General features: G+C 46.6%; 1 protein-coding gene across 10 annotated transcripts in view; it reads left to right on the forward strand.

Moving 5' to 3' along the window:
* The window catches only part of FOXP1 (forkhead box P1), a 500,423-nt gene that overhangs the window by 439,038 nt on the left and 48,140 nt on the right, over positions 1–13,245 (forward strand). For all 10 annotated transcript variants that reach the window (XM_004581618.2, XM_058678860.1, XM_004581620.2 and 7 more), the window contains one exon: positions 7,225–7,329. In XM_004581618.2, coding sequence (XP_004581675.2) covers positions 7,225–7,329 — 105 coding nt within the window. The remainder of the gene's footprint in view (positions 1–7,224; positions 7,330–13,245) is intronic.

Below are 13,245 nucleotides of genomic sequence, written 5' to 3' on the forward strand. Positions count from 1 at the left end.
TGAAAACAGTCCGCCCCTTTGGAAAGTAGTCTGGCACCTCCTGCAAGTGTTCACCGTAGAGTTCCCACCTGACCCAGTGCCCCTACTTGAAAACATATCATAAAGCTGTTCTGTAAAAATACCAGTGACAACGACAGCCTTACACCACGCCGAGTATCTGCTGTGTTTGTTACGTATCTGTCTGTACTGTGGCTACTTTCCATAGCAAGCTGGTTCTTTCTCATCTGAAACACTATCACTATTCTTGTGTTGCAATTGCATTGAACTTCAACTTATCAAGGCTTATCAAGATAAATTTATTTTTTGTTTGTTTGACAGAGAACGAGCTCTGATTCACTGGCATCCCCAAATGGCCAGGCTAGGGCAGGGATGGGAGTCAGGAACTGCAACTCAATCCAGATCTCACATGGGATGGGAAAGCGACCTATTACTTTGCCAGGTTCTAGAATGACCAGAAGCTGGAGTCAGGAATTGAATCCAGGTACTCTGATGTGGGATACAGGCAACTCAATAGCCAGGTGAAACTTCTGCCCCTCTGGGAGCTTTTTGAAGACTTCATCCTCAGCCGTAAAAAAAAAAAAAAAAAATGAAGCACTGGTAACCCACTCTGTCCAGCATGAATGAATGAACCTCAGAGAACATTCCCTGTGTGAAAGGAGCCAGCCGCACGAGAGACGCAGTGGAGGACTCCATTTACATGTCTTTAACAGGCAAATCTCTGGGGACAAGGTTAGTCAGTGATTGGCAGAGCTGGGGGTTGGGAGGAAGTGGGGCATGATTACTGGTAGGTTCAGGATTTCTGGTTTTTGAGGGGTGCCAGCATTCCAAAATGAAGCTGTGGTCATGGCACGTGACTGTGCATATTTGGAAACTGTCGACATACAGACTTTAAATGAGCCAGTTTAATGATAGTTGAAATGGAACCCAGTAAAAATTTTAATACTCCATGATTTTGAGTATTAACAGTAAGACCCCCAAATTTTTTTTAAAGATTTGTTTATTTTGTATTGCAAAGTCAGATATACATAGAGGAGGAGAGACAGAGAGGAAGATCTTCTGTCCAATGATTCACTCCCCACGTGACCGCAACAGCAGGTGCTGTGCCGATCCTAAGTCAGGAGCCAGGAACCTCCTCCGGGTCTCCAAGGCAGGTACAGGATCCCAAGGCTTTGGGCTATCCTCTACTGCTTTACTAGGCCACAGGCAGGGAGCTGGATGGGAAGTAGAGCTGCCAGGATTAGGACCAGCGCTCATATGGGATCCTGGCTAGTTCCACGCAAGGACTTTAACCACTAGGCCACCACACCAGGCCCCCCCAAAATTTTTTTTTAAGATGTATTTACTTTTATTGGAAAGGCAGATATATAGAGAGAAGGCGAGACAGAGAAAAAGATCTTCCACCCGTTGGCTCACTCCCAGTGGCCACAATGCCTGGAGCTGAGCTGATCCGAAGCCAGGAGCCAGGAGTTTCTTCTGGGTCTCCCACATGGGTCCAGGGTACCAAGGCTTTGATCCATCCTCAGCTGCTTTCCCAGGCCACAAGAAGGGAGCTGGTTGGGTCGTGGGACAGTTAGGGTGTGAACTGGCACCCATGTGGGATCCAGATGCGTACAAGGCGAGGATTCAGACACTAGGACACTGGGCCCGCAACACAGTTCTCTGTAATAACTTTTAGCAAAGACCATGGCAGCAAAATACAATACAGATTATAGTTTTTGAAACATCTGGGGGCTGGAGGGGGTGGATAAATGCTTGTGTGTGCAGGTGTAACCTTTTGTACAAATGAACTAGAAATTTCCAAAAGAAGGAGGCATAAGATTTCAGAAAGTGGAGATGACAGCCAACTGTGGAGAAAGGTGGCCAGAGGCCTGAAGCTGTGAGTGCCCAGGACAAGCTGGGCATGGGCCTTCAGGCAGAAAAAGCCCAGGCCTTTGGGTTGGCAGGATGTGTCTGGGATTCAGGGCCGTCTCTACACTCCTCATCGCCTCCAAAGATTCCTCTCCTCCTGGTTGCCACAGGGGAAATTAGCGGACAGATCTAGGCGGGTAAAGATCACTCAAGACAACAGACAGGAGGCTGGAAGAGTTGTCCTTGCTTTGAACAGGTGAATTCATCATTCTGGCTTCCAGCTTGGGGTGAGGCATGTTTGCGGACAGGTTACCAGTTCAGTCCCCATCCCCGTTAGGTGCTGACTCGAGTTCGCGTACTCTGACGTCGAAGAAGTCACCGAGCTGTCCGCTGACCGTGGCCATGACAGTAGCCCCGCACACTGCTGGGTATCTGCTGTGTTTGCGACAGATTGTGTGCAGTGCTGCTCCCCATAGCAAGCTGGTTCTTTCTCGCCTGGAATACTATCACCACCCTTGTGTTACTATTACACTTAAAAGATTTTATTATTATTGGAAAGCCGGATATACAGAGAGAAGGAGAGACAGATAGGAAGATCTTCCGTCCGATGTTTCACTCCCCAAGTGAGCCGCAACGGCCGGTGCGCACCGATCCGAGCCGATCCGAAGCCGGGAACCAGGAACCTCTTCCGGGTCTCCCACACGGGTGCAGTGTCCCAAAGCTTTGGGCCGTCCTCGACTGCCTTCCCAGGCCACAAGCAGGGAGCTGGATGGGAAGTGGAGCTGCTGGGATTAGAACCGGTGCCCATATGGGATTCCAGGGCTTTCAAGGCGAGGACTTTAGCTGGTAGGCCATGCCGCCGGGCCCTATTACACTTAATTTTTACATCAAAGATTATCGAGAGAAGTTTAAACCTGCTTCAGATTCAGAACAAAAACGATAGAAGGCATCTTTATTAATTTTTTTCGTGGCTTTGAGTATTTCTGGTCTTAACCTACAAGATCTTTTTGTAGACGAACACCGATTCACGCATCCTCACTAGAAGGGAGACAATACAGTTGCTGGCTCGTGCGTCACGGTTAGCCTGATGTTGGTTGAGCTCATCTCCCCGTGAGGCGCTGAGTGTGTGGGAGTGGTCCCAGGCCCCCAGAAGTGTTCCCTCTGGGAGGTTAGAGCAGAAACCACTTTATTAAACAAAGAGACCTGCATTTTGAAGAGCTTAATTTTGGTGCGTGTGTGTTTGCTTCCCTGGAAGACCAGGGCGGTCTCCATTCAGCAGTGGTCCGGGTGAGTTCCCCTTGGGCAGCTGATGGGGCCGCTGTCAGCTGCTCACACGGACGCTTCCCCACCATCCTTCATTCTGTAAATGTGCTTCTAAATGAATTCAAGTTTAAAAAAAAAAAAAACAGTATTTTTCTCATTTTTTATTTCCGTTCTTGTCCCTCTTGGCACGACCCAAAGGCAGGAGGAATATAAATACGTGTTCCACGTTAGTGATGACACAGAGCCGCTTCCATTCAGAGGTGCAGCTGGTGCAGTCTGCTGAGGCTTCTACAGTATGACTCAGAGGCCAGCAGCGAGCCTCCGCCGCACGTGCGGTGGCCATGTGCCTTCCGCGAGGCCACTGTCACCACAAACGGCAGTCTGAAAACCTAGTCCTGCGAAGCCCGTCTACCCCCCACCCCCCACTATACATGTGTGTGTGTGTGTGAACAAAACAGTTAATGATGGCTAACAGCAGAAAAATTCCCATAATATGCCAAATGAAAACCTTACAAGATTTTGAAGTGCTGAGGTGCCAGGGCAGGTGCCCAGCAGCCCTCCCCTGGCGGCCTCCCCTCGGTGGGGTAGCAGCTGCTACAGGTCCTTACCACTCTTCCCAGAGCTGCTGTGTCCAGGCTGCCTGCCAGCCTGTCCGTCTTTCTTCCAGAGTCGGGCACCTTGTAGCAGACACGGGTATGTTTCACAGTGCCTCGTTGCAGAGTCCATTTGGTAAGCGTCCGTTTGAGGGTAGCAGTGCATCAGAAGCGAGGTGCACAGGCAGGAAGTACTGGAATGTGGAAAGTGGTGTCTGGGGCAGGAGGCAGAAGTTCCTTGGGGTGCTGTGGGGAGTGTGCTTTGTTTAGTAGCCGATTCAGTGTTGGGGGAACTTTTACAACAGGAGTGTATTATTCATAACATGGAGTGCTGTTCTTGCCGCGGTCTGAATGTGTGCCTGAGTGGGCTCTGTTAGATGCGGGCATAACTGGTTGTCCTCTAAGGATGGAGTGAGCTGCCATCTGTACTTACCTTGGAAGTGACCGGGGCTGGTGCTATGTCTCAGTGGATTAATCCATGGCCTGCAGCAGAGTCTGCATCACACGGGGGCACCAGTTCTAGTCCCAGCTGCCTCACTTCTGATCCAGCTGTCTGCTAATCTGTCTGGGAAAGCAGTGGAAGATGGCCCAAGTGCTTGGGTCCCTGCACCCATGTGGAAGACCCGAATGGAAGCTCTTGGCTGCTAGGTTTGGCCTGACCTACTTGATTGTTGCAGCCCATTGGGGAGTGAACCAGCAGATGGAAGATGTCTTGATCCCTTCCTCTCTTTCTGTAACTCTGCCTTTCAGATAAATAAAAACAAGACAAACTAAACCCTTGAAGTGAGGATACAAAATGGAACTAAAAATAAATTCCTAAAGGAAAGTAATTTTTTTCAAGATTGCTAATGTATTAGAGTGGCAGAGTAGGAGAAAGATCTTCTATCACTTCACAGATGGCCACAAAGGCTTTGGACCGAGCCAAGGCCAGGAGCCAGGAACTTCCTCCAGATTTCCAGCAGGGGTGCAGGGGCCCAAGCGCTTGGGTCGTCTGTTATTGTATTCCCAGGCGCCTCAGCAGGAAGGTGGATCAGAAGTGAAGTAAGCAGGGCATGAAGCAGTGTCCTGTCATTGGCGGTGGCTTCACCTGCTGTGCCAGAATGCTGCCCTGAGGGAAAGTCATTTTGATTTAGGCCTTGGATCCTTTGCGAGTAAGTTAACCAGGAAAGCAGGAGTAGGAATGGTGGACGTCATGTCCAGTCATGTACATTTTATTCCTCCTCACAATCTATTTTGCAAATGCCATTTACGATTCTTAATTAGTGATAATAATTTTGTAACCTGTCTGGGTCATTCTCCTGAATGACCTAAAATGACACATAGTGGCCATGGATGGACTGAATTGGAAACATTTCTCAAGTGTAACTTGGTATTGGATTCATGGTGAGTTTCAGTTGCTAGTACTGTTTAATTGAGTGACTCAGTTTCTCTAGCCATTTCCTCAGGTAGACTTCTGCTGGAATGGTTAGCCTGATCGACTCTGTTTCTAACATTCACAAAAGCCAGAAATCCAAAGGGAGTTTTGATGTCCATGCTAGCAGAGGGGTTGGTTGAGTTCTGGAGGGGACCCAGAGCTGGATGGTACATGGTGGAGCTCAGGTGCCAAGGAGTACGGTTTTGAACAAAGAGTTGGAAACATTAAGACATTATTTACAAAATTAGTTTGAATGTAAAAAATGGTAGGCGGCCTCATACCTTCGTTTGTCAATTGTATGTGTGTCGTCATTGAGGGAATTTTATGCTTTTCAGTATTTGCCACAACAAGTATGGCAGTTATAAATAATCTTTCAAAATATAGCAGAGAAAATTAAGAAGATCAAGGTTTTTTTTTTTTTTTCTTTTTAAGTTCTGGGTAGTTTTCTTTTTAAATGACTTCCTCCTGTCTCAGAATATCTGAGAATTCTGGTACTATTGAAGGAATCTTTCATTTGTAATCATTTTTTCAAAAAAATTCTACTTTTGAATCATGTCTGCTTTATTCATTAGTGCATCTGAAGATGATCATGAATAGGTAGTGATTTTGTTCCTTGAATCTGATGAAATTCTACCCTCAGCTGCCTGGAGAATGTGCTTTTGTTGTTGGGCTTCATGAGTTTCTTTCAGTGTAGCTGTCTTAGTTTCTTGGCTGTTCTGTTCTTGATTGGAGGTATCTTTCCTTTTCACAAGTGATCTTTCTCTGTTTACAGATTTTTCTTGCTTTTTTTTTTTTTTTTTTGGTTCACATGGCTTGTTATTTTCAAAAAAGATCCCTAGCAAAATCATTCACAGGTTATGATCTTTGATAAGAGCCAGTTCTGTGCGTGTGTTTGCTGCTCATGCTCGTTAGTCTGAATGGCCACGCTCTGTTCACTGTGGATTAATTGTAAGTCAGGGATAAGTGGCGCTTGCGCACACGTGCTGTGAGAATGCAAATCGATGAGCTCTGCGGACCCACGTCCCGATGACAGTGTAAAATGCTGGCTTCTGTGTGTGTGTGTGTGTGTACCTGTGAGTGTGTGCACCTGTGTGTGTGCACCTGTGAGTGTGTGCACCTGTGAGTGTGTGGTCACGCTTCACAGGGCTCGAGGTTAAAGGCAGGCTGCAGAGTACGTTGCGCAACAGCCCTTCCCACGAAGGGAATGTGCTGGAGTACGGAGCAGAACTCCAAATGTTAGTTTTACATTTCTGTTTGATGGAATGTAAGGTTATGGAAACGACTGTAAAAAGAATTTGTCTGAAAGGTGTCTGGATACAGAAACCTACAAGAGAAAAGACTGGAGAACACGGTGCGTGAGCGAGTGCAGCAGATCCCCTTCCCCAAGCACCACGTGGCGCGGATCAAAGCACCCCATGACTTGGATCTGTGCGGCCAAATCATTACGTATTGATTGGAAGCCCACTGGAGGATTAACCCCTTCTTGTTCACACCAGCTTTCTCTCTCACAGTGTCCACAATTTTAACACTATCATCTTCTGCCATTATAATAGCTTTATTTTTTGAGGCAAATAAAAAAATTAGCTCTCTTTGTCTTAGATTATTTTGTTGTTATTCTGGGTTTAATTGTACTGTTTGCTGGATAAAATTGTGAAAAGAAATTACTCTGATTTTGCAAAATCAGTTTCTGGGCTCAGGGAGGAGGAAAAAAATGTGTCATGGGTGGAAGGAGCGGTGAGATCTCGAAGTCACGTGCAGTTTGTGTCCTGTTCACTAGCTTAGGTCAGCTCCAGCTGTTTAAAGAATGGCTTTCTCTAGTCTAGTTGACATAGAGAGTTTTGCATTGAACAAAAGCCTGTCAAATACCTGTCACACATACATGTGTGTTTCTAATGTTAAGGCAGCTGGACCTGAAGAGATCTAGAATAGAACAGTCTGATTTAGCATTTGTTGTTGTTGTTTGAATCAGTACGGAATTAGTGAATTCCATGGGAAAGGATGGTGGGAGGGCTGTCCCGTTCCCCCTGGGCTGCGAGGCTGCCTCGGCGGCCTGGGGTGCTGGTTCTTGGCGGAAGGCTCACTCCCTTGTCTTGCTTTTTCTTGCAGTTTGTCCCACGAGGAGCACCCGCATAGCCACCCTCTGTATGGACACGGCGTGTGCAAGTGGCCAGGCTGTGAAGCAGTGTGTGAAGACTTCCAGTCGTTTCTAAAGTAAGAAGGATTCGATTCTGTTTTTGCTGTTCCTGTAGCCATCGCCTTCCCCGCTGTCCATATTTGTGCTTACATGTGCTTCTTAAGTCCTTTCGGAGGCAGAGGCTCAGACCCCAGACGTCAGAGTGGCCTCCGGGAGGGCGGCTTCTCTCCCTCTGTCGTGGGAAAAGGTACAAGGGCTGTTGGAGATTGTTCTGCAATAGGAACCAGGCCCACAGCACTGTTAACAAGAGGTCCTGTGTACCCATTCTTCAGATTGACAGTGATTCCGTAAAATGTCTCCTAGTGTTAAAAGTTCAGCAGTTCAGTTCCTACTTGCTTCATGTCCCTCCTTATCTCACATCACTGACCGCTCTCCCACCTGTGACTGTACAGTGCTGTTGAGTGGATAGTGTCCCCTGCGTGAGTGGGCCCTTTCTTTGGTGCCATGTGAGTGACTTCACAGATAAAAGTGGATGCTGAACAAGTAATACTAGTTTGAGTCGTGCCTTCCTTCCTTACATGTTGTTGGTTACTTTTGTTGAATTTCTTCTCCCGACAGGAAGGACAAAGTTTAGTTTTTATGGTTATTGTATGACTAAATGTTGGGTTAGCCCACTGGGGTCTGTAATTTTAGTAGTCTATCTCCATACATAAATGTATTCATAATAGCGTTAACCATTGACATACGAATTGAATATATTGCATTATACTTTGTAAGTATATAACAGAGATGTACACATGTGTTTTTAATGTGCAACTAGGCGTATGATTGTGTCTCTTTTTAAAAAAAATGTTATTGTCAATTTATTTGAAAGGCAGAACGACGGATCAGGAGAGTTCTCCCATTCTCTGGTTCACACCCCGGATGCCTCCAGTAGGCAGGGCTAGCCCAGGCTGCAGCCAGGGGCCTGGATCTCACTCTAGGTCTCCCACATGGCTGGCAGGGACCCAAGTTTCTGAGCCCTCACTTTTACCTCCCGGAGTGTGCCTCGGCTGGAAGCTGGGTCACAAGTGGAGGGTTGGGTCTTGAACCCAAGCACCCCGGATTTGGGATGCAGACTGCCCAATTGGCCTTTTTCGTGCTGTCCACCTGTCCGGGCCTGAATGATGGCTCTCCACGTGCCTCCTGGGGGTGGAGGGCTCTAGCTTTTCTCTCTCTCTCAATCCCCAGTGAAATAGGGGGTCTGATTTCTGGGCTGGTCTCCCGCTTTTGTGTGGCTTTTATACAAGAACAGCTCCTGTGTCTGTCTCTGTGGGTCTGGGATACATACATTGTAACGACCAGACAGAGTGTTTCGATTCTTGAATGGAAGGCTGTGAATGAATCCGTTTCAGAGATGTCTGTCTTCAGTCTTTTGCTGCAGAGGGATGATGTAGTCAGTGACTTCCGAGTTATGCCGGGTAAGAGCAGCGAGGCTCTGCCACGTTCCTACGGTTAGGGCAGGTTAGTGTTCCTGGGCCTGGGTGTCATAAATCCCCGGTAACTGGCCCGCTGGCAGTTTCCCGATCATGCTCTGGTCGTGAGTGAGAAAGGGACTCTGGAAACCATGTTCAAGTGTGGCTGCTTCTGCTCCAGGGCTAGGTTTGAGCAAGTGTATTGGTGCTGATTTCCTTCATCCGTGGAATGGCTAATGAGCCTCGATAAATCTGATTTTTCTTTATAAAGTCTCTAGAACTTTGAAGCCGCATCTGCATTCTTGGTGACCTGTCTCCATTTTATTGTCCAAGGGAAAGGACATTATTTTCCATATCAGACCCATTTAACAACTCTTATTTATGGTCCAAGTAGCTTTACTGTAGCACTCCTGAAATCGTCAATGCGTTCATTAGATGAACAGTCAGACACTGGAAGGGAAAAACCTAACTTCAGACCTCTTTCTAGAGAAGAGTCTAGAAATGCTTAGAATGGAGGCAGAGCTTGATTTCCTTGAGAAAGCCCGTTTGTCTCCTAGTCTGTCGGCAGTCTGGCTGTGAGGGTCCAGCCGTCATTCATCGTGGCTTTGCAGGTGACATGACTTGTTCTCAGCCTGTGTGCACTGCCGGAATGGGAATGCCTACTGCTAACCTGAAACGCTTGCTTGGTTCTTCCTAGTATCTGTGTATTGACTTGTATGTGTCGTCAGTCTTGTTGGCAAGTTGTAAGGTTCTTTCCAGATGAAACTGAAAAGCTTATGTGCCCACAAGTGGATGAATCCCATAGTGAAGGTCTCTTCCAGTAGTTCTGGAAAAAGCCCCGGGCAGACTGGCATTGGCCCAGACTGAGTGGCGAGCTCCGGCTTTGAGGCAATCACAATGAGTATACAGGCTTCCCTCCCACACCACCTCCAGAGCAGGGACTGCGTGGTGGCCAGGGTGGGAGTGCTTGGCTCCAGAAAATAAAAACAAGCTTTGTAAACCTGCAAAGAGAGAAAAAATGCCTAGAACACGAAGTTCTCCTGGTGCTTTCCTGAGGTACACACATGGATTGCTGAATAGGATAAATTGAGAATGCCCCCCCCCTTTTTCTAATAGCGTTTCTAAGAAGAAATCCCTGTTTTCAGGATCCAGGAGATTGCATAATACGGTAGGAAGCAAGTTCATTGTCTCACAGACTCACCTCTCCCGTGGCCCTCCTTAGTCTGTAGGGAAATCGGATCAACTTCAGGGAAATCCTCTCTCCAAGAGCCTCGCAGACCCTCCGTGGTTCAGCTGAAAGCCACATGGCTTCTTGGAGTGATGTCGTTGTGGGGTCCCAGGCATCGCAGGGATCGCTCAGCCCTGAGTTCTCAGAGCATGGGATGTGTAGGTTCTGAAGGTGTCTCTTTCCTGGATCCTGCTTCAGTCCTCTCTCTCCTTGGGAAGTGATTTCACAAGGACCCCAGTGGGACTTGGACTCGCACTCAGTAAAATGCAACGGTGCTTCGATCTGGAGTGAGGCGTTGCTGGACAGGCCTTGCCCCCACTCATTTCCTTCCTCGTTTCTGATTTTGCTCTCCCCACCTCCAAGTACTTGCCATGTGTTAACCATCCCGATCCTCAAGCCTGCTTACTCGTGATAACACGCTGAAGCATTAATCCCAGCATGCAGCTGGAACCGAGGGCGCACCGGGAGGCTGCTGAGAGATGCGGCGACATCCCAGCTGAGCCAATCTGACTGGAGGATGCACTTGTTCTCAATAGCTGCACTACCCTGCCTGGCCAGAGGTGGCGCATCGCAGGCTGCGGAGAAGCAAATGTTGGAGAAAGGCAGATTGGGTAGTGCAGGGTTGGAGAGTGGGTTGGTAAGCCCCGGGAGCAGTGTGCTCCTTGAGCCAGTCCGTAGCGTCTGTAAGCCGCGCATGAGCGTGTGTAACAGGGCTTCATAGGAAGGGAGAGGGATTTTCCTCCTGTCTTCTGCTGTGCCAGGTAGTGAGATGTGATGGTTAGAGAGCCTGAGACCAGTTCTCCAGAATAAAATCCCATTTGTCAAGGCATTGCCACTGTTAACAGTGGGGTGAAGACATAGGAAAGAGGGGGACTCGTGGGTCTAAAACCAAGGCCTATTTTTTTTCCTCCCGAGGACGAAATATCCTAAGTATTGGTAAATCGAAACCAGAGATGTGACACTTTTCTGTGATCCTGCTGCAGGGTTTGTTCCCAAGGTGAGGTCCACCACAGGGCCCTTGATTTCAAAGATAAATACCACACAGATAACCATCCTGTTGTCTTTTCCTCACAGCCCACAGAGGGACACTTTATCAGGAACAGCAGATGCTCAGTCTATTGTATGCATTTATTTCCCTGTTTCTTCTCAAAACAAGTTGCAGTTTTAGTGTTGATATATATATTTTTTAATCTATCAACCCTAGGTCATCATGTGACTGCTGTGTTTGTTAGCGCAAACTGATACCAGCAGGTGCTCCTGCTAACTCTAATGAAATCGCCCAGCCCTGCCTGCATTGCTTGGAATCCTCTGATAACAGACAAAAACAAGCCCGTGTCCTCCAGCTCCACTGGGGCTGGCTGCTGCTCCAGCCCTCTCCCTACCAGAGGCAGGTTTTTTGTTTGTTTTGTGTTTTTTAAGACTCCTGCCACATATTTGCAAGGTGGGGAGTGGGGTTGAGGGTTAAAGCATGACCACATTTTCCCATTTTGAAGTGCACATGTAAAATCAGGCTCAGACCCATGGCTGCACAAGTGCCAGGGACTCTCCTGTGCGTGGGATGAGTGTTTTCCATCACCTTTTAAGTTTTTTTAAATAAAAGTTATAATTTCTATCCTTGATTAGTATTCCATTTGAAAAAGTATTTTTCCCCCTTTGGTTTTTTTTTTTTTTTTTTTCTCACGAAGGAAAGGGCCTTGCAAAACAAAACACAGATTCCTTTACATGGCAGTCAGATGTTATAATTTATTCCAGCCAAAATAAATTTTATATGTGTTCTACTAAAAGCCATGGAGGGAATGATGTTGAAAGAAAATGTCCAGAGATGGAACTCTGACCCTGTCCAAAGGGCTGGCGGCGTAGACACTGCAGCATGTTTCATTGCTAACTTGGCTTTAAAAAAAAATTATTTTTTTTCGGGCAATTTTACTTTTCCAAAACTGTGAAGAGTTTTTATATGAAAGAAACTACGAAGTGCACCCTGTAATGTTTTCACAAGTGTTTTTATCATGGTAACATCTTGTTTACTTTAGTTCCCTGCCTAAAACTACTTGGAACATGTTAAGAAAACATTTCAAGAAAGCCTCCACAAAGAGGCTTTTGTTTAACAGCCACCGTGAGGCTGCACGGATCACAAAGGTGTTAACTTTCAGCCCCTTAAGCACTTCCACATGAAATTCCAGCAACTGTGTTTGTGGTTTTGGAAAAACAAAGTGTATGTTAAAGAAACCAGGTATATGCTAATACATGTCGAAGGAGGCCGGATATCATAAATTGTTTCAAACCCATTCTGTGGCTCTCGGCTTGCTTGCCCGAACATTCTGCAATGAAATTACCTCTAGTTAGTGCGGGAGGTTCCAGCGGCTGTGGAGGGAATAGCCATCTATCATCGCGGCTGGATGCAGTCAGATGGCAGCCCCAGCGTCGAAATCTCAAGGAATCTGGAAGGAAACTTTTGCATCAGCTCCAAGGTGACAAGTCTCTGAGCATCGCAAAGGAGCTGTGCATTTCAATGATTTTGACTTTTTGGACTTATTTTTCTTGTTTCGATTTTTTCGGAAAATTTAAGTTGGGTACTACATTGTTTTTTTCCCTTCCCTCCATCGTAGGACTCCCCTTGTACCTTTCTGATATTGTTGTGGAGTTCAAGACCTTTCACAAGCACCCGCAGGGGTCAGAGTGGCCTAAATACCACACTGCCCTCTAGTGATGGACAGAATATTAGAGAAGTTCGCACAAGTTTGCCAAGGACAACATGCCCAGTGCCATAACTTTGCTGAAAAACAAGCAAATGCCATTTGAACACATTTTTTTTTTTCAACAAACAGATTTTAGTTAGACATGTAAATTAAATGAGCCATTTTCTGGTAGGTTCTGAAGGACATGTTTTGGGCATTTAGTGAAGTCGCTGGTTTGACGTGGAAGTGTGTGTGTGTGTGTGTGGAGCACATCTAGGCCACACTGGGCACACTGTCGTGTGTTGTTACACTTTAAGAGCCATTAGTTAGCTGAAGTATTTCCCTGTTCATTTCCGGCATGTAATTAGAAGGCATTACTTAAAAGACAGACATCATCTTTGTTCCATACTTTTATTGACACTGTCTACCATATTATGGCCATGTCTAAATGGTAAAATTTATTATTAGCAGTAGTGTCACAAAAGTCTGAGACAGCGATTTTCCTTTCAATAAAAGTAGTTAAAAACCTTTTAGAAAATCCATAATTTTGATTGCTGGTACTTCATAAATGTATAACTGGTACTTTTTAGCTGTCTCTTTAGGGAAAAATGAGTTTTATCACCTGCAGTACCTGGG

The sequence above is a fragment of the Ochotona princeps genome, chromosome 21 (genome assembly GCF_030435755.1).
Source record: "Ochotona princeps isolate mOchPri1 chromosome 21, mOchPri1.hap1, whole genome shotgun sequence".
Classification (NCBI taxonomy): domain Eukaryota; kingdom Metazoa; phylum Chordata; class Mammalia; order Lagomorpha; family Ochotonidae; genus Ochotona; species Ochotona princeps.